The sequence below is a fragment of the Perissodus microlepis genome, chromosome 4 (genome assembly GCF_051167445.1).
Source record: "Perissodus microlepis isolate ML-2025 ecotype Zambia chromosome 4, ASM5116744v1, whole genome shotgun sequence".
NCBI lineage: Eukaryota > Metazoa > Chordata > Actinopteri > Cichliformes > Cichlidae > Perissodus > Perissodus microlepis.
The window spans coordinates 1402718-1423042 of record NC_140464.1 but is presented as its reverse complement, the minus strand read 5'-3'; the positions used below and the strand labels follow the sequence as shown (position 1 = coordinate 1423042).

The window sequence follows — 20325 nt, the reverse complement described above, 5'->3', positions numbered from 1 at the left end:
AAAAAAGGCAGTTGTTAATGAGCAGACTGGAGCCACAGATGCACAAAAAATTTAGTAAGATAATAACAAAAGAAGACACTAAATACCATTTCATGACTCCTGATGGAGAGGCGGAGCAGCGGGACTGAGGAGGCCACCTTCAAAAATGTAGGTGTTTATCCCACTCACTCGCTTTAAAATTGCAAAATAAGGCACTGACCCTCAGAAGATGTGCCCTTCTCAGTGGCCTAGTTTTATGCTTTTAATTAGGAGGAAATTCATATGCTTGCTGTGTTTTCAGACATCTCACAGGGCTGCTGTGAAAACCTGCACGCAAATCCGTTTGAGTGCAGAAGAGTCTGTCTAAAAACAAAAGCTGTAACATCATGCAAAGGATCCACCACGGTGTTTCACGTCACGTGATGCAGACACACGATGTTGGATAATTCACGAAGTGCATTTTAAGGCTTATGGGACAGGTGGCCGCTCAGAACAGGTGAGAGCAGTGTTTGTGTTGTTGTGCTTTGCCCCTCACACCCTGCAGAAACACTGCGACCTCGAAGAGCCTCCGTGACGCGTGACGTCTTTACAGCACTGAAGCTGAGAGGACAAGGAACACTTGGAAACGTGCGTGCCATCCTGCAGTGACCCCTGAGCTGCACGGACATAAAGAAAAGAATCGAGCTTGAAACTCACAAAAGAGGAAAGCGGCCGAGCAGAGAGCGCAGTGCAGAACATCTGTTACGTAACAGCAAATAAAGAAAAGCTCCAGCAGCCCGCTGCGCAGGACGTAGCCTCAGACCAAATTCATTATGGTCTCGTTTCCATTTCAAAGCCTCTATAAAAAGTGAAGACAGAACCATTACAGCTTCCTGCCCCGCTGCTGCGAGCGCGCTCAGAGGCGGGTTATTTTGGAAGACACCGGTCTCATTACTGTGGAGAAGGTGTTTATGCGAAAAGCAAGGAGCCGAGTTAAAGTGTTTCACTCAGGAAACGAGTCCCGGCTGCTCTGGTGGGCTGACGGAGGAGAGACCCGCTGATTAAAAGATGCTCTCTGGACTGAGTGGCGAATATCTGTAACTGACCAACCACGAGGCAGCAAAGAAAACTCACTTACAGGCCTTAGATATCAACCACATCAGTGTTTACTGATATGATCACGTCTTTATCTCTTTATCTTTAGATGGGACGCAGCACATGTATGAACAGCTGTGGTGTTCCGCAGGGCTCCGTTTCAGGTCCTCTAATATTCTGTATTTACATTCTTCCAGTCAGCCAAATGATTCAGCATCACAATATCTATTTTCATCAGCACACGGACGACTCACCGAGCAGCTGACTGTTGATTCTGTTTAATTAGCTTTTAATTCAGATTTGAAGTTATTACATTTTTTAAATTTGCTTTGCAACAGTTACAGCTTTTAATAAGCAGGAGATACAGAGTGAAGCCAGATATTCAAATTATTATCTTTATCTTAAAGTGTGCAGATCTATTTCATGTTCGACCTAAAGCACTGTGAGACAGGCTGGCAGGGTTCAGCTCCTGGTTCTGGACTGGATTCAGGTGTGGATCAGCCATTTCATCAGGTGACGTGTTTCCAGGTTTAGGACTCGGTCCTTTGGTGAAGCACGTCTATGTTGCCCAAGTGCTCTGAGTGCAATGCAGATTTGTGGATTCTGAAACGGCCGCCACAAAATCGCTGGTCAAGCTGACGATTTCCAGCAGAAATGACGAGCAGGCTCCGGGAAACGTCCCGGTGAGCAGGATTTCCCCACCCCTGAGGCCTGCTGAGCTGCCTCCTGTTTCTCAGTTATGTTGACTTCTACTCTGAGCAAGGCTTTCAGTTTAAAGAAAAATAAAACCTTAGTAAGGCTTCTCCATGTTTCTTCCCATTAGGACTAAAACCCCTGACAGCCAGGGGTCCTGAGGGGCCCCTCGGCCCCAAACACAGGAGCTTTGTTCCCCTTTTCAGAGGTACGATCGGCCTGTTTTGCAGGCAAACAACAGCAGCTCAAACACAGAGCAAGAATTTCACGCACTGTCTGAAAGCTTTTAACACTTCCCCTCAAATCGCTGTGGAGGAGAGTGAAAAATTCCCGCTCATTAACCCTTCACTTTAAAAGTCTGGTGTTCGTTCGAGCGCCTGGCTGAACAAACAGCCTGCTGTATGTGCCAACCTTCGCCTCTGAGCAGCGTGCAAAGGAAAGCTGGATCAGCGCGACCGTGTGAAGCCCTGAAATATTTCCCGCTTCAAACAACCCGCAACTCATTTATTCCCACTCGTCAGCAGGAAAAGCGAGGATCATCGTGACTGTGAGACCCGGGTGTCTCTGAGGTTTACAGGCGTTAACGGCAGTGAGAATCCGGTCCGACCTGACGCTTCCTGCTACAGGCTCGACGCGTTTGGGTCAATTTTTGCCAAATTTATAGAAACAAACAACAAACGTGCGTCTGTGAGGTTAGGAGACGACATAAAGGCTTCTGTTTCACGGCTCAGAGACACCGTAATGAGATCTGATGGACACCGTCTGAACTCAACGTTAGTGCAGCTCCAGCTGAGCTGTGCACCAGAGAGAGAAAGGGATTTTTGGAGAGAGCTCTTTCCTGTTTAGATCCTTCCTCCTCTGTCATTCAAGTTTTCGTCGTCTTCCATCAGTCTGTTCCTGCCTCCAGCTCCTCCACACATCAGCGCAGACGGGAGAAAGTTGATGAGGTGCTTTTAAAAAGCTCTGAAACGCTCGATAAAGACCAGAACAGACGGGAGAAAGCAGAAGGAGACGTCTTTAAAGGAGGAAACTGAAGGAGCAGCAGCGTGAAAGTAGTCCAGAAGAGGACGGGAGATCTGCCAGCAGCGAACAGCGTGATTGGCTGAGCTGAGTTTGAACCCAAACCCCTGAATAAAACACGACAGAGGCAGCATGTGGGCGCTGACGAGCCCCCGCGCTCCCTGTCTCGCCATTGTGTTTCCGACGGCTTTACGCGACATCGGGTTCAGTCAGAAGAACACTGATACTGTGAGACGAGGAGGTCTTCCTGTGTTCAAAGGTCTAAAGTCCTCTCAGACTCAGGACGAAGAATTGAAACAGATCAGATTTCATCAGGCAGCACAAAATGAAACAGTGAAAGTTCTTTAAGATGAGAGCTGTGATCTCTGTGGGGGAAAGTCACAGACGCTCAGCAGGAAGCAAATGTAGAAGAAGATGAAAAGTCTGCGTGGAGCACGAGTGCAGGGAAGATAACGTGAAAAAATCCACCTGCTGCACCGATGTGACCTCACAGCAGCGAGCTGCTCAGTCTTTCTGCACGCACACGTGACCATGTGAACACCACAGCCCGGCACGCTACACCCTTCTGTACGAAACACGCTTTACCCGGACCTCACACCCGAGAGCGCTCGGCTCTAACCTGGCCTTCTTCTGGAGCCAAACGCTCTCTGGGCCGTTCACAGGTCTCAGGACAGACCTGTATCAGGGGAACCGGGATTTTCCCAGAAGGAAAAGCTCCGCTGCAGCGTTGCATTGTATGCTTCCCGATGACTAATTTCACATTATTTACAAAGAGTCATTAAGCTGCCACACAGCCTCGCAGAGACCATGACTCACGTCTGCTTTTATAACTGAGACGAAACCCCCTGAGCTCCGGTCACTGAGAGGGACTCTGGCTTTTCCTCTGCTCCGTCTCAAAGCACAGACGGGGCGATGCTCCCGATCGTTTACTGGGTCGACTCCAAAACATAAGAAACGGTGAACGCTGTCTATTTTTACAATTAATACAAAGGGAACTTTCCCCACAGTGAATAATGCTGTGAAATGATCCAACAGCTGCCTGAGTCCAAAACCTGCAGAAACACCAAACTAACGATGGACCTGCGACGCACAAAGCCTGAGCTGAGTTTATGGGATTAGTCTTGGTCTAATCTGAGCAACAGAGCAGTGCAGAGTCAGTGTGCTGACTGTAAACATCAGAGCTCTGAGAACCAGATTCTTCAGCATCAGATAAACAGAGCCCCCCCCTCCAACCAGCAGTATAAATCCTCTTAATCCTGGCCGGCCACCATCTGGGAGCTCCTTGTGATTTGGGTGATAACAGTCGGGGGTGACATCAGAGCGCCAGATGTCAGGAGGACGAGTCCGGGTCACTTGAAAATCAGACAAATGCGAAAAACGGAGGCGAGTGGACATCTGACCTCTGACCTCTCTGTGAGACAGCAGTTTAAGGAGCGGTGGCGTGATGTGCTCAGGTGATGGATCGGGCGCGCCGAGGCGAGAACAATTGGTGGGGGTCATGTGACAGAGCGCGGGAATTCCCTGAGGGAGCTGGGGAACCACCACTCGCCGCCCCTCAGAGACGCTACATGATTACCTGTTACTGTGAAATGACGCGACACTGTGATTGTGGCGGCAAACAACACCAGACACACACAGCTGACACGAACACAGCACTGGTTTGAGCCACGTGCCTCCTTTAACTCACACACTAAACAAATGTTTGACTTCTTTGGAACATCCTGTCTTATGGCGATGCTGATCCACCCCTGCACTCTTATTCTGAAAGTTCACTTGCTGCTAACCAGTTACCCTTCCTGTCTCCTGTTTCTCGACCACTAGGCTCATCACGCACACACACACTTGTGATTACAGTCTGAGTTATTCTGAGAGTAAGAACACAAAGTGAAAGTTTCAGGTTTTTATCTGAAAAATGGCTGAAATATTCACAAAGGTGTTTGATATAAGAGGCCAAACTTAGCAGCAGATTATGTCTCGTATATTCAAGTTGTGCTCCATAAAGTTCTGTGTGGATTTGAGTAACCTGTCTCCATCGAAGCTCCGCGCTGTGCTCTGCAGGGCTGACATCATGGACCAGATCCAAATCAACGTGTTTACAAACAAACATTTCTGTTGTATCCAAGATTTGCGACGCCGTTCTCTCTCTTGTGCTCCCAAAATCAATTTTGGAGACAGACGTGTGCAAAAGCCTGCAGATGCTCCACACTGTGAAGGCAGCACAGTTTACACGTTTGTGGAGAATAAACGTGTGCTACGGCCCACAGCGCACACGTTTGTGCGATGCACTGCGGATCCTTAAGTCAGTTTAAGTCATTTTCTTCAGTTTCTCAGCGAAGCCAGCGTTGAGGAGCGTCTGATGAGAGAAAGCCGAACCCACGGCAGGTATCTGGGTCAGCTCTGGTTTCACACTTTCCACTGACATGAAAACACTTCAAACCCCAAAAACCCGACGCTTTAAATATTCACGGAGGCAGAGAACAGACGCAAAAGTGCTTCCTCCACATCTGAGCTGCTGCTTTAGCTGCTGTTAGAGGAAACGCCGGCATCACCGTCCGGAGACTTTCAGTCTGTGTGACAGCAGCAGGAGCCTCTCTGAGCCCTGTGACGACCCTCCACAGTCGGCAGCTTTATGACACAACACCAGCCGATGCCGTGATTCAGTTTCTTTACGTTTGTTACTGAGAAAGGCCACCAGTAGAGCAGGGCGATATGGGCAAAAATATTTATCACGATATATATTTGAAACTTTGCGAAAATGATATAACTGATGATATAATTGATGCGAGACAAAATACAACTCCACAACTTTACTAGCGCAAAAAAACCATCCATTTATTTTACTTAAACAAGCAGCTGTTTTTTATGTGCATTAAAGCTATATAAACATTTAACAGTGCAAATGCAAATTCCTTGCTGAAAGTTTAACCAAAAGGCATTTCCAATGGAAATGGGCTGACACATCCTGAGTTAACCATGTATAATATCCACTGAAGTTAAAAAGAGCTTTGCAACATTAAACTGCAGTGTGCCAAATAAAAAAGTCAAATACGTATTTTTCGGACCACAGGGTGCACGAGATTATAAGACACATTAAGCAAAACAAAGCAGTCAGATAAATCAAACTTTATTCAACTCATTCTTTCCTCCACTTCTGTACCATTGATTCATTAATGCTGTATTCTATCACAGCTGCTCTGTTCCCGTGTTGTTGCAGTATATTAATGACTAACCTCGTATTGTGGATGGATTATCTCAGTTGTTCTCCTGACTGAAGTTTGGTCCGTTTACATTTGTCTCTAACCATCAGGAACCTTCACGTTAACTTTTATCCAGTGGAAAAAAGTTAGCGTTCATCCTCCAGCTTCACTGTTTATGTTATGCTAACATAGCTGTGTAGCTAGCGATCATGTAGCACATCATTATATACCAGCTAGCCCAACTTCAGTAGCCCTACAAACGTCACTGCTGTTTAGTTTCCTGTCTTCTTTATGTTGGAAGTGACAGCAGAGCTGTACGTTTGAATGCTTCAGAAATCTCTGTCAGAACATGCTATATCATGTTTAGGTAACTAGCGAAACTAGCGAGCTAACTTCCGCTAGCTTCCTGCTAACTTCTAACTCCGTTAAGTGTAATAAATTCTGTTTTCATGGATGCCTGGATGTTAAACTTCATTGTTACACCTGGTAAACCAGCAACACTGATCATTTTATTACAGATGAAAGAATTTAGACAGTTTAACTCTCAATGATGCTGCAGTGTTCGTTTGACTTTGGGACCTGAACCAGACGGACTTTAGGACCCAGATTACTCCCAGAGTTACGAGCACCGTAGTCCAACAAATACGGCAATGACGACGCCCGCTTGCATGTTCTACAAAAAATGTGCTTTGTTGTGTATCTGACGGATGAAAGCTAAACCAGTTCCACATCACTGAAGTTGCAGCATTTTTACAAACCAGTTCTGGTTCATCTGTTTCACTCAACGATCCGCTTTCTCCCTCCTCATTCTCCGTCGCCGCCATGTGCGTATGAAAACAAAGGCACTGCGCATGCGTGTTTTACCCATATTCTATCGCGATATTTTATTTTCTTATCATTGCCTAACACTGTAGCGGTATTACCGTGAACGGTATAATATGGCCGAGCCACGAGTGCAGAGAAAAAAGCATTCCCACGTTCATTCAAAGTGTGTAACAAAATCAGAACGCCATAAACTCTGAGTTTAGTCACAGCAGGACAGAAACATGTTTAAACACGTCCCATGTTAACAGAAACAGGAGCTCCCTTTTACACTTTGATGGTGCGACGGGTCAATGTTGGGATGCGTCTGACCTTAGATCAGTTTGACCTCGCCCCACTTACACGAGCAGCTCAGACATTTGATTTGTTTTCTGAGTTCCTGTTTTGAATAATAGGCTCAGGCGTACTTACTGTTCCTGTTGGTCTTCAGCTTGGACAGCAGCTTCTGGGTGGACAGCAGGTCTCCACTCTTCACCGCCTGCAGGAGGTCCTGCTCCTTCCCCATGCTCCCTCCTCCTCCTCCTTAAAATCCAACCAGCTTTACAGTAAATCCCGCTGCCTCCTCAGGGCCTCATGCTGAGCACCGGAGACGTGCACCTGCCTCAGGTGAGACCTCCACTTCCTCCCTGTGACGCTCAGCTGACAGCCAGGAAGCAAAGTGAAGATAAAAACTCCTCAGTGAGGTTTCCTCTGAGCACCAGGAGAGATAAAAGGAGAGAAAGATCTCTGCAGCTTAGTTTCCCGCTCTCTTTATTTCAGAGAGTTGTTATTTCCAGGGTCGGCGGGGGGGTGGGGGGCTGTGTGGAAGCCTGAAACGAGAAAAACAGACCAGTTCATGCCTCAGAGGCGTCGCACAGGAAGCAGTGTGAAAAATCTGACAGCTGCACGACCGATCGATCTGAGCTCAGGCTACAGCGCTGCAGCTCTCAGGCCAAACACAGCACAGGTGCGCTCACGAGGGCGCCAGCATCAGGAGCGTGATGGTGGGAAGACCTGGTGACATCACCAGACACTGCAGCGCTGCACCACTAACATGTGAACACACCTATCACTTTTACTGTGACCACACATTACACTGTTTATTAAGTGCACAAGGAAAACTTTGTCCCCGCTGTCCCTCCATTGATTGGTCAGACTGAGGGACAGTGCAGTCCATCACTAACGAGCTCGGACCCGGGGACGATGCTGGGGGTTCCGGCTGTTTCACTGGTTTTTGTTGGTGGGCGGTCCCTGCTGTGCTCCTGAGCCTGTGCACTGATTTGCTTTAACGCTGCTGCGGCCTCAGGGCATGAACACCATCAACACTACCCTGGCTGCGTGCGCACGTTCCTCCTCACATCACAAAGCGCACATGATGGAATCACTCACACTTTTGCAAAGAAACAGACCTCAGCCACTCCTGCAAACATCTGTTGTGAAACCAGAGCACGAGGACAGCCTGCTTCTTCTTCTTCGCCACATCCAATCAGCTCCTCGTATCGCAGCATCCTCTCCTCTGAGGTCCTCCTTTTCTCCTCCTCTGCACACGCTCAGACCGTCTCAGCCTCCCTCACTCTGAGCTGCCCCTCTGATGGCCTCATTTATGACCCTGTCCCTGCTGTCCAACATCTTCAGCTCAGCCTCCTCCGTCTCCAAACCATCTTTAAACCTTCTTTCCCCTCTTGCTCCTCCCCTTCTGTCCCTCCTCTCCACCTGCCTGCACTCTCCTCCGATGGTTGACCCCTGGTGTTTGAGCTCACCCAGGACCTCTGCTCCCTCCATGTTCACCTTTCACCTGTCTCTCCCTCTCATTCACACACATGTATTCTGTCATATGTCAGAAATAAACATTTCCTGAATCTTTTGCATCTGCAGCGCCGTGTCCTACAGGGGGACTTACCTGTCCAGGTGAGCTGCGAGCTCGGGCTGAGTGAGAGTTTAACCTGCTGCCACATGAGAGCTCGGTTTAATTACAGCTCAGCAAACCCACACACACACACTCGCCGGCTGCCTCTGCTGTGTAAACACACCAAACTCATTTTTCACAAAGTCACCTGACTGCGAGTGTGTGACGAGTGGGCCGGCTCGCTGCTCCCCTCTGGGCACTCACTGTGGACGTGACTTCATCTGAGCTCTACTTAAACTCTTCCAGGCCAGTGGCCTCGCAGCCTCAGACACACGGGAGGGGGAGGAGGAGGAGGAGGAGGCTGGCAGAGCGGGTCGGTCCCCAGCTCTGCCTGAAACACCAGCCTGGCCTCGCAAACTCTGTTGCCACATAAACAGAAAGAGTGTTTTGGGGAGTGTTTGCAGCCAGTCCTGACACACCACTGAGCTCCCTGCTCCCCTCTTACATAACCAGGCTGCCACAGAGGAGCACAGGGCCTAAGCAGAGCTGTCATTCCCATTTACACCCATCACGTCCCCCCTTTCTTCCACCTCCCTCAGGCGTTTGGTATCCTCGCTGCACTCATGACAAGAGGAACAACGCACATAAATTTCTCTGAGACACTGCGGGGACTCCACGGTGGAGCTAAATAAATCATTTTATTACCGCAAACACGAATCACTTGACAGTTATTAGTCTGCAGTGAAGCTGTGCTGCTGCAGGATCGACTGCGCGGAGCTTGAACGTTTAACACGCAGACTCCATTTAAAAGTGCTCTTTCTATAAAAGCATCATCATAAAGTACGCAGAACATATTCATGAGACGTCCCCTGATTCCCTTCGAGGTGCTGTTCAACTCAGACACGTACATATTATCAACACTGCTCTGTAATGTTTCACAAACTCACGATTGAGTAATAAAGCGAGCCCTGTTGTCCACATCTATCACCGACTTTAGAGAATTAAAGAGATCCCTGCTGATGTAAACACGAGCCGAACTGGAGACCAGTTTCCACACATTAGAAAGTTTGTATTAATATAACATTAACTCGGCAGATTAACAATAAACTCCTGTAAATGTCCACAGCGTGAAGGGGACGTGTGGCGAGGAGCTGGCATGTAAACACACCGCCGACCTTTGTACCCAAGTTACCTAACGGGTCACTTTTACCGCATTTACAGCTTTAAAAGAAACATCATTTCACAATAAGTGGACTCGAGACTTACCGCCTCTTCAGTAAACACGCAGAAACTTTTTAATCCCCGACATTTAACGGACACGGCGTCGGTGTTCAGGAAGATTCCAAAGTAACGTTTATCCGCGCATTAGTATTCCAGGAAAATCCCGTTTCCACGCGTTTTTATAAACTTCCAAGAGCGTCAGATGAAAGTTTCACCCCCACGCAGGAAAACCCCCCCACGAGACTTTCATCCAGATTTCGGACTTTGGTACTTCACACGGCCCTCCGGCTGCCGTCGCTCATCTTGTCTTCCCTCCTCTCCCTAAATGCCACATTCTCTCCGCTGGATTCTCCCGAATCTCTCGACGGTGTCAAGTTTCCGTAAATGCAGCGCCAAACTTCCGCACAAGATTTTCAAAATAAACCTGAAAATGGTTTTAAATTGTTAAATTATAATTTTAGTTTTTTGTTTTTTTTTAACATTTTGATTTATTGATGAGGTTTTATGTATTTTCAGGTAGTTCATGTAAAAAAAAAGTTTACCTTTCTAAGATCTTTTTTTATATTTATTTCTAGTTTTAGCTGCTTTGAGGTGGTAATTTCCCAATTTTGGGTATTATTATTATTATTATTGTTATTATTGTTGTTATTATTATTATTGTTGTTATTATTATTATTGTTCTTCTTCTTCTTATTATTATTATTAGTAGTAGAATCATTATTAGTATTATTATACATTTTTAAATAGTTTTACTACTGTCTTTATTTATTGTTATTGTTAAGACTCATATTCTATTTTATTTCTCAGAGCTGTTCCACTTCATTTAAGCTATTTAAGCTGTTTTGTTAGTGTTTCGGCAGCTGAGTTCACTCAGTCAAAGCCTGTATGGAATTTTGTGTATTTTCGGGTTCAGACTAAAAATTATTGAGTAATTAAATGTAGGCCTGTATTTGTCACAATCCCAACATTTCCCAACAGAAACGTTTATAACAGGACAAATTTTAATTTCAATGATCTGATTAAACTGCTGCCAGAACTGTCTTTCCAAGCCAAATGTTTAGTTTCCAGCTGATTCTTTGTGTTATTTCATAGGTATTCAGAGTTTGGACTGCATGTCCAACAAAAACAATCAATCTGAATACGTTCAAGAAAGTTATATGAGGGATTATTCTGTTTTTTATGCTTTCACATTAAAGATTAGCTAATGAGAAAATTCTCAGCAGGTACATTTTTAAGCTTTAATATTCCTTATTGCAGCTGTAATATTAGACTTGGCTGCAGATTCATTATTGTGTTCAAAGTCCAGGGCCCTATTTCAGGAAGCCGGTTTAGTGCAAACTCTGAGTAAGTACACCCTGAGTGAACGAAAACTCTGGGTCTTCGGTTTCACAAAGCGAGTTCAGATGAAGCCTGAGTGAGTCACCATGACGACACACTCCGTGAAGCTAACCTGCCCCCTAGCAGGTTTACTGCAACTAACCCTGACTGTCCCCGCCTCTTTGTCGGAAACCTGACTGTAGGAAGTGTCAGACATGGCGTGCCCCTTCCTTGAAGAGCCAGTAGATGTTGGAGCCCAAATTCTCCGCAGAGCTCTCCGCCGGGAGAGAGTGATTAGAGCGCGTTTGGACATATTATCATTCCCTGATGATTTCCTGTGTGAACGTTACCGTTTCTCAGCACAATCCATAATTTATTTGGATAACATCCTCAGGCCATATATTGCTCATGTGACACATCGCGGACATGCTCTCAGTTCATTACATATTATTTGTACTGCACTCCGTTTTTTTTTTCAAACGGGAGCTTTCTGTACAATATTGGTGACGCTGAGCACGTTTCCAAGGCTACCGTCTGTCGGGCCGTCAGGAATGTTACAGTTGCACTGAAACGTCTCCTGCACTCGTTTGTGGTGTTCCCCGGTCACAGACCCACAAGATTCATCAAAGAGGGATTCCACAAAATTGCAGGTATCAGGATGAACAAAACCTAATTACATGTTGCAGCTATTTTCAGGGTTCCCAGGCGTGATTGGCTGTATAGATGGCACCCACATTCCAATCATTGCACCCTCAGTAAATGAAGGGGACTATGTGAACAGGAAGTCTTTCCACAGCATCAATGTACAGGTACATAGTTCCCTGTAGCATTTCAAACTAACAAATTATTTCATTATAGTAATGGATGCTAATTTGTGTTCTCTGCACTGTGAAGATCATATGTGATGCTGCCAACATTATCACAAATGTGGAAGCCAAGTGGCCAGGCTCTGTTCATGACTCACAAATTTTTCGTGAATGTACACTGAGCACCAAATTTGGACATGGTGAGTTGAAAATACTTTGAAATATATAAAGACCAATTGCTACAGGGACATTTGAACTGAAGTGTATCCTTCTGTCTTAGGAGAGTTCACTGGCTACTTGCTTGGTGATAGGGGGTATCCATGTTTACCCTATTTGCTTACCCCTTACCCTGACCCTGAACCGGGCCCACAGCAGCGATATAATCTGGCTCATTGCAGGACACGGGCCAGAGTTGAAATGACTATCGGAATGCTCAAGGCCCGGTTCCAGTGCCTTCAAAGACTCAGGGTCACCCCAGAAAGGGCATGTGACATTATTGTGGCATGTGTGATTCTTCACAACATTGCCACAATTAGAGGAGAGCACTGTCCTTCTGAACCAGACATCAGCAGTGATCCAAACCATGAACATCCTGACCCTCCCACGGACATACAAGATGGAAGAGTAGTCAGAGACACCATATGTCACAACCATTTCCTGTGACCCGTCACCTCAACATGTTACAAGACGAATACACAGATTTTTTGTTCAACTGGCTTTATTGGTCGCCTGTATTTCCTGTACACAAAGTATTAATAAGTATATTATTATGTTGTTCAAACACTGAAATAATTCGTCCATCTCTGACCACTTCACCCACCCTGAACTGATGTTCCAGCAGTAAAATCTCAATCTTGGTCTTTTGGATCTGCTGCTTGAAGTGTTTCATTTCCAAGTCACATTTTTTTATTTTCTTGACCAAATAGGTCTTGTACAGCTGCTTTACAGGGAGCTATTGAAACACAGAAAATAGCATTGACATTCATAGTACATGCCTACTTAGGTTGGTTGTAAATCAGTGCTGAACATCTTACTGAGGAAAGGTTTGTTGGAGAAGTGGCTGGACCCTCTTCCTCTTCATTTCCATCATCACTCTGTTAGAGACATACAAAGTCCATGGTTGTATTATAGTACCACATTTTATTCAATTGTTATATTTCCCATTGTAAGATGTAAACCTCATAAAGTGTCTCTGTTGCTTCCTCCTCTGTAACAGCTGTCACTGTTTCGTCATTATTTTCCTGTAGTAAAGAAATTAACAACATTGCTGTTCTACTGTTGACACATGTAGTCTGTGGAGTATTACGAGTACTCACAACTGCATGTTGGTCTGGCTCAACAGGAGGCTGCACCAGATGCAGTACACCATCACCATCAACTGAAAGAATATGGGGTTCATACAGGTCACTCATAACTTACAAGGGCCCAACTGGCAATTAACAGACATACCAATCACCGTACACCTCATTGTCATTATGCTCTCAAAGACAACCAAGACTGAGGGAAGGCAAAATCAGTAGGAAAATAACTTCACTACAAAATAATTCATTATGGTAAAGAGTTTATCAAATGAATGAGTAGCACTGCAAAGGTGACTGTGAAGAAAGGATGTATGCACATCATGTATCATTTTGAATTTACCTCTTATGTAGGCACTTGTGTCTTGCGGGGTTATTGCCTCAGAGGATGTCCCCGCAGAGATGCCTTCAGCCACAGGGCGCCCACTGTTTTGGCTGAGGGCCAACTGCTCAGCCTCTGTGAGTGGTGGTGGTGGAGGACCCCCACCTGTTTTTCGGGCCTCCGCTTTTTTTCTGTTGGCTATAACGGCTCACATTTGAGCATACAGAGTAAGCAAATATGTACTTGTAATGTGCTCAGATAATTTCAATAAGTGCTTACAGAAGGACAATGAATGTAGCCTCTAACTGCAATTGATTTACATAGGACAAACAGACCAAGCACCATGGCTCATAATACAATTACACCTCACCTGTTTGGACTATATTTTTATATTTCATTTTTACTTGCTGCCAGGAACGTTTGGGGCCTGTTGGGTTGCACCTGCGCTCACATCACATCACAAAATAAAATGTATAAAATACAAAATAAAATAAAATATAATAAAATAACGTGTTAAATGGGTGGAAATCCCTAGATTAATGTTTAAATTAACACTCACGCATTGACTCTGTCGGCTATGTTTTGCCATGCATGCTCCCTTTCTTTTGCAGCTGAGGCTGTGTTACTTTTTTTCCGCAAAATGTGCATGTTATCGGCATATGCTGCCATCAGAATTTCGGCCTCAAGCGCTGTAAAATACATTGACCGCGCCTTCTTTCCCTCCGTCTCCATGGTGACTCGCTTAATCTGTGCTCCACTAATCAGGGCTTTATGTATCCTCGTGCGCGCTTAACTTGGGGTTGACGCAACTCCGCGTTGATTGAAATAATTGTTATCAGCCTTTCTGAAACCGAATATTCCGAGTTGGACAGTTCGGGGTTACTCAACCCTGAGTATCATTTTTCACTCTGAGTTTTCTAAACCGGCTTCCTGAAATAGGGCCCTGGACAAACACAGACTGACCCACACAAAAGAAAAATATTACATATAAAGCTTGACTCTTTTATTTTGAAAACCAAAGTCATCTTTTTCCTGTTGGGTTCTGCCTCTGCTTCGGTACACTGAGGAAAACTTGAGACCCTCCTAGCCTTTAATCTCCTCACTTCACAGAAACAGTGAAGGATTTGTTTTCTGTTTGATCGTGTTATGAACTTCATCATCACTCCGTTACAGAGTCCAGCATTTATTCTTCACTTTCATCTTTCCTTCACCTGCTCCACGTTTATATCTGACACTGAAAATAGGAGGAGCTAAACAAGGCTGAAAATATTTATATAACTATTAGAAAAAAGTAAAATAAAAAAGAGCACCAAAAGCTGCAGCAGTGAGTCAGTTCCCATAGACTCCCATGTCAAAAGTTTACAGCAGAAATAAACACGTTATCCTCATTTTCTCATTTCTCATTTATTTATTTATTTCACACTTGGTACAACAGTTCAAACCAACCAACCACACTTTCTATCAATAAAGCACTACAACCATGTGTGAAAAGGAGCAGGAAGAAGAAAATATTCTTATTAAACCCTGCCCCCTATCTACAATCCAACTTATATTACAAGTGGGCACCAAAAATCAGGGAACAAACTAACATTAACATTTCTCTCCGGTCCTAACCCAAACCAAACAACAAATTTACAATCAGAATATACCACTCCACATAGTAACAAGGAGAAAAATAAAATTAAAATAAATAAAACAAAAAATTATAATGGATCCTTTTTCAATGAACTCCAATTTCATTCGCATTCTTCATATTGAGTTATCGTTTTAAGCATGTAACACTTTTTAAAACAATGTAAACTTATACAATTCTTTAAATTATAATGAAGAGAGTTCCACAGTCGTATACCCCTAACCGTTGGACTCATTAATCTTTGTGTGGTCCTAGCTAACTGATGCTTAAAATAAAATTTCCTTCTGCTGTCTTCTCCCCCTGAACACAATAAAAATACTCTTTGTAACTTAAAGGGCAAAATATTATTTTTAGCCTTAAGCATAATTAATAGTGTCCGTAATTTCACTAAATCTCCTAATTTTAATAATTTTGATTTTATAAATAATTTATTTGTATGTTCTCTATATTTAACATTATGAATCATTCGTATCACTTTCTTCTGTAATAAGTTTAGAGGTTTTATAGTATTCTCATATGTATTCCCCCAAACTTCAAAACAGTAACTAAAATATGAGAAAAACAATGAAAAATATAAAATGTGCATTGTTTTATAATCTAATAAATCTCTTACATTTCCCAAAATATAAATGCTTTTAACCATCTTCTTTCTAATATACTCAATATGAGATTTCCACGTCAAATTTTCATCTACTATTACACCCAAAAAACGAAATTCAGTAACTCTTTCAATCAATTCTCCATCAATGGACATAATGACTTCATCCTCCTTTACACGATTGCCAAATATCATGAATTTCGTTTTTGTCAGATTCAAAGATCATTTATTTACATCAAACCATTTTTTTAATCTTAACATCTCAGAAGTCATAATTTCAACCAATCTTTCAAATTCTCTCCAGAGCAATAAAAATTTGTGTCATCTGCAAATAAAATAGAATTTAACCTTTTTGATACATCACAGATATCATTAATATATAAATTAAAAAGTTTAGGTCCCAAAATAGAACCTTGAGGAACGCCACATACAATCTTCAATCTTTCAGAGGTGTTACCGAGATAATGTACATATTGCAACCTATTTTCTAAATAACTCCTTAACCAATTCAATGCCACTCCTCTCACACCATAGTTATATAATTTAGAAATCAAAATAGAATGTTGTAACGTGTCAAAAGCTTTTTTTAAATCAACAAATACCCCCACTGTATATTTATTATTATGGGTTGCAGATGAAATATCGTCAATGAAAGTCAACAATGCTAATGCCGTTGATCTATTTTTACGAAATCCAAATTGATTTTCATTTATTAGTTGATATTTTTCAATAAAACTATCAAGTCTTTGCGCAAAGAGTTTTTCAAGAACTTTTGAAAACTGTGACAAAAGAGACACTGGCCTATAATTGTTAAAACTATGCTTATCTCCAGATTTATATAAGGGTATCACTTTTGCCACTTTCATTCGATCAGGAAATACTCCTGATTGTAGCGAAAGATTAAAAATATAGCAAAGAGGAATACTTATACAATCTAAAGTCTTTTTAATTATAACCATGTCTATACCATCACAGTCAGTAGATTTTTTATTTTTAAAATTTTCTACAATTACTACTATTTCTTTTATGGTAATATCGGCCAAGAATATGGAATTAACCATTCTATTATCTCCTTTCCAGGCTTCCTCATATTCTGGATCGTCATTTTTCCTAATTAAATTTGCTAAAGTAGGTCCAACATTTACAAAAAAGGAATTGAATTCGTTTACTACTTCAGTCTTGTCTTCGACAACTTGATTATTCTTAATAAAATAATTAGGCCGATCTAAGGGTGTGTTCTTGTTACCCAATACCTCCTTAAAAATATTCCAAATGCCCTTAATATTATTCTTGTTTTCCTGAAAAAGTTTATTATAGTAGTCTTTCTTGGCTTTCCTCAATATTAATACCAACTTATTTTTATAAACTTTATATTTCATTTCCGCATTCTTAGTTCTCTGTGTTATATAATCCCTATATAAATTATTTTTCTGTTTACACGCATTTGCAAGACCCTTAGTTATCCAAGGTTTCATATTCTTATTCTTTTTCTTATATTTAAATGATACCAATGGACAATGTTTATCTGTAGATAATTAAAAATGATAACGTATTTATAGCTCACCTGTTTAAATTGTATCAAAGTTTGTGTTATTAGGGGCGTGGCCTCTATGACTGGCAGGTGGATGGCGGCACAGGCGGATGTAGCTGCCAGCTGTTTGCTAGCTTTACCTGAACTGGACCACTGGACCACAAGTAGGAGCCTTTTGGAGCATCTTTAATGATCTGACCAATAATATGGCTCTTTGAGGTTACTATAGTAATGCATAGTACAGTATGGCAGAAACCAACGTTTGCCTTCTTTATAGTTTTCCTCTGTGTGACAGAAATATTCTGTGTCTGCAGGTTCCTGCAGACACAGAATATTTCTGTAATCTCATAAAGGCATCAGCGTTTTTGTAAAGAGGAAAGATAAGATAAAGTTTTCTTAGTCCCATACGTGGGAAATTATTTTGTCGCAGCAGAAAATGGACAGTACAAGTTAAGTGCATCAAAAATTAAGACGAAAGCAATGGAATAGGATCAGATAAAATAGAATAGAATACGATATACAGTAGAATAACGTACTATACAAAATAGAATAAAATAGGAAAGGTGAGACGAGATGAGAAATCATGGAACCTCCTTAATTTTTCATAATTTTCTTCTCTAAATATATTCTGGGGTGAAACAAAGAAAAACCTGAATGTGAAAGTTTTTGTTTCTCTTTAGGAAACACTAAAGCATAAAACAGTGAGAAGGTTTTAGGTCCCCACAAAAACCAGACCAGGAGCAGAGCCGCTTCTGCACCTCCCTCAGCTGTCTGCGCTCCTCTGGTACAGCATGATGATCCTCTGACGATAGCTCCTCCCACAGCTGGCCCTCCATCGGCGGGTCGTGGTTGGCGTAGAAGTTCAGAGGCCTCCAGACAGAGTCGTAGTAATGATCGGATCGGTTTCCTTGTGAGGAAACCGAAGGCAGAAACCTTCAGGACAAACAGGAAGTCCCTCAGGTTTCAGTCTTTGACACCTGATGTGGGTTTGAACTTTTTAAAATAAGGTGCAGCATTCTTGAGGACGAGGAGGTAATGATCCTTAAACCCACTGAAACGATTTATGGACGTTTATTGAACATCAACGTGAAAGATAATTACATCATCAGAGAGTGGAAGTCCCACTCTGTGTGTGTGTTACCTGGTCACAGGTGTGTAAGGCAGTCATCAGCATCAGAGCACCGGTGTTCGGCATGTACGTCTCAGGAACCCTGACATCAGCCAGCCGAGGCGACGACAGGAAACTGAGAAAGAAGCGGAGATGTTACTTTAACCCGAGCCTCCCACCGGCACGATTTCAGATGATTGATAATTCATCACAGGTGGTGCTTTACTTGTGTGTCACGTAGGAGATGAAGCCTGGGTGGAGGAACCTGAAGTTTTCAGCTGCTTGGTGGCCAAAATGCTCCCAGGGTCTGCAGGAAACAGCAGATCTGGTTTAGTGACAGCAGCACAACAAAAACTCAGTGAGAGCATCTGCTCTGCTCAGCACGGCCAGCATGAGCCAATGTCGCCACCTGCAGGTGACACACCGTCATGACAAGTCCTTCACTCCTTCACAGGAATGACATCAGGAACATGTCTGATCACATCGTCACATCATCAGTGTGTCGCTGAGCCATGTGAACGTAAAGAGATGAAACTTTATTTTGAAGAGCCGAACACAAACACGACTGAAAAAAGTAATAAAATGACTGTTTCTGTTCCTCTGTCTGTAATCTGGACCGAAAACACCTGAAGCTTCACGGACCTGCAGAAGGACCCAGACCGGTCTTGTTGGTACATATGCATCAGTCTAATAAACTTAAACCTGCACCATCCTCCCTGTTCTGGTACCTAAACAGTACCTGGAAGCAGACTGCTTGGTCGAGTTAACTTCCTGAACTATCTAGAACACACGGTGAAAACCTGAAATTAAGACAGAGAAGAGGTGAGACATGATCATTACTGATTACTGATGACAGATTTAGATATATTTTCATAAACCTTTCATTTGCCACATCAAAAACATTTTTTCTAACATGGCAACCTTTAAAAAGTGAAAGGAGACAGAAAGACAGGTGAGAAAGAATAAAACTTAACTGACTTTTTGATGGCATTTTACACACAGTACTGGTGCAGAATCTAGAAAATGTGGGAAAATACTGGCATCATATACAGTACTGAGCTACTTCTGAAGAAATTATGATGGGACCCTAAAAATATTACTATGTACAATAATGGATTTCTATACATTTGACATCAGATGAAAACATTTGTTGTAAGATTCAGATAATTATTTGTTAAAAGTGAGACATTTTAAATGAGAATAAGAAAGTATTTCTTTGTGCCCCCCTCTCCCTGTTAATGCCCTACCTGGCCCCCTGGCAACACTTTGCTAGACCCGCCCCTGCACAGTTACCAGCTGTCAGCTACATAGAAAAGGATCCTGGTGTTGTTTGTCTCTCAGAAACAGTTCATAACTTCAACTCATCCATGTCACCTAAAAGGTAAACCTGTTTCTCCATCACCTGTTCAGCTCTGATGATTCAGTAAGGACATCTCCTGCTTTCATCTTCATGTTTCCCTCTCACCACATATCCAAACCGACATCATGACCAGCAGCTTTACAGCTGTGGCTCCAGCAAACATCAGCTGATACTAGAAATTAATATTAAATAAATTCTAACAACAGCTGATCAAGCTTAAACGCGTAATATTTTCTCTGAATACCAGACGATTCCGTTTTTTACGGGACGGTTGGCAACTCTACTAACTAACCTTATGAATAAAATAAGATAAAATAAAGTTCACTATCAGTAACATCACAGCACCCACCCAGCTGTATATAAACTCCGTCATGCTAGCTAGTACGCAGTACGAGTTATTGTAACTGACTGTAAAAAGTCAGCACAAGGAAAATAAACTCCACCTGAACTTGGTTTATATCTGACCCAGATAGACTGCAGGTCATAACTTCTTACCTGAAGTTCAGTTCACCGCCTCGGGT

The 20325-nt window shown here is 43.1% G+C and overlaps 1 protein-coding gene across 4 annotated transcripts in view; it reads right to left on the bottom strand.

Moving 5' to 3' along the window:
* caskin2b (CASK interacting protein 2b) overlaps positions 1 to 10183 on the bottom strand; it is a 62887-nt gene extending 52704 nt beyond the window's left edge. For all 4 annotated transcript variants that reach the window (XM_084924971.1, XM_084924972.1, XM_084924973.1 and 1 more), the window contains exons 1-2: positions 9877 to 10183; positions 7197 to 7594 (exon numbers count right to left, since the gene is read on the bottom strand). In XM_084924971.1, the coding sequence (XP_084781097.1) occupies positions 7197 to 7290 (94 nt within the window). In that variant the 5' untranslated portion in view covers positions 7291 to 7594; positions 9877 to 10183. The remainder of the gene's footprint in view (positions 1 to 7196; positions 7595 to 9876) is intronic.
* Between the last annotated feature and the right edge of the window lie 10142 nt (positions 10184 to 20325).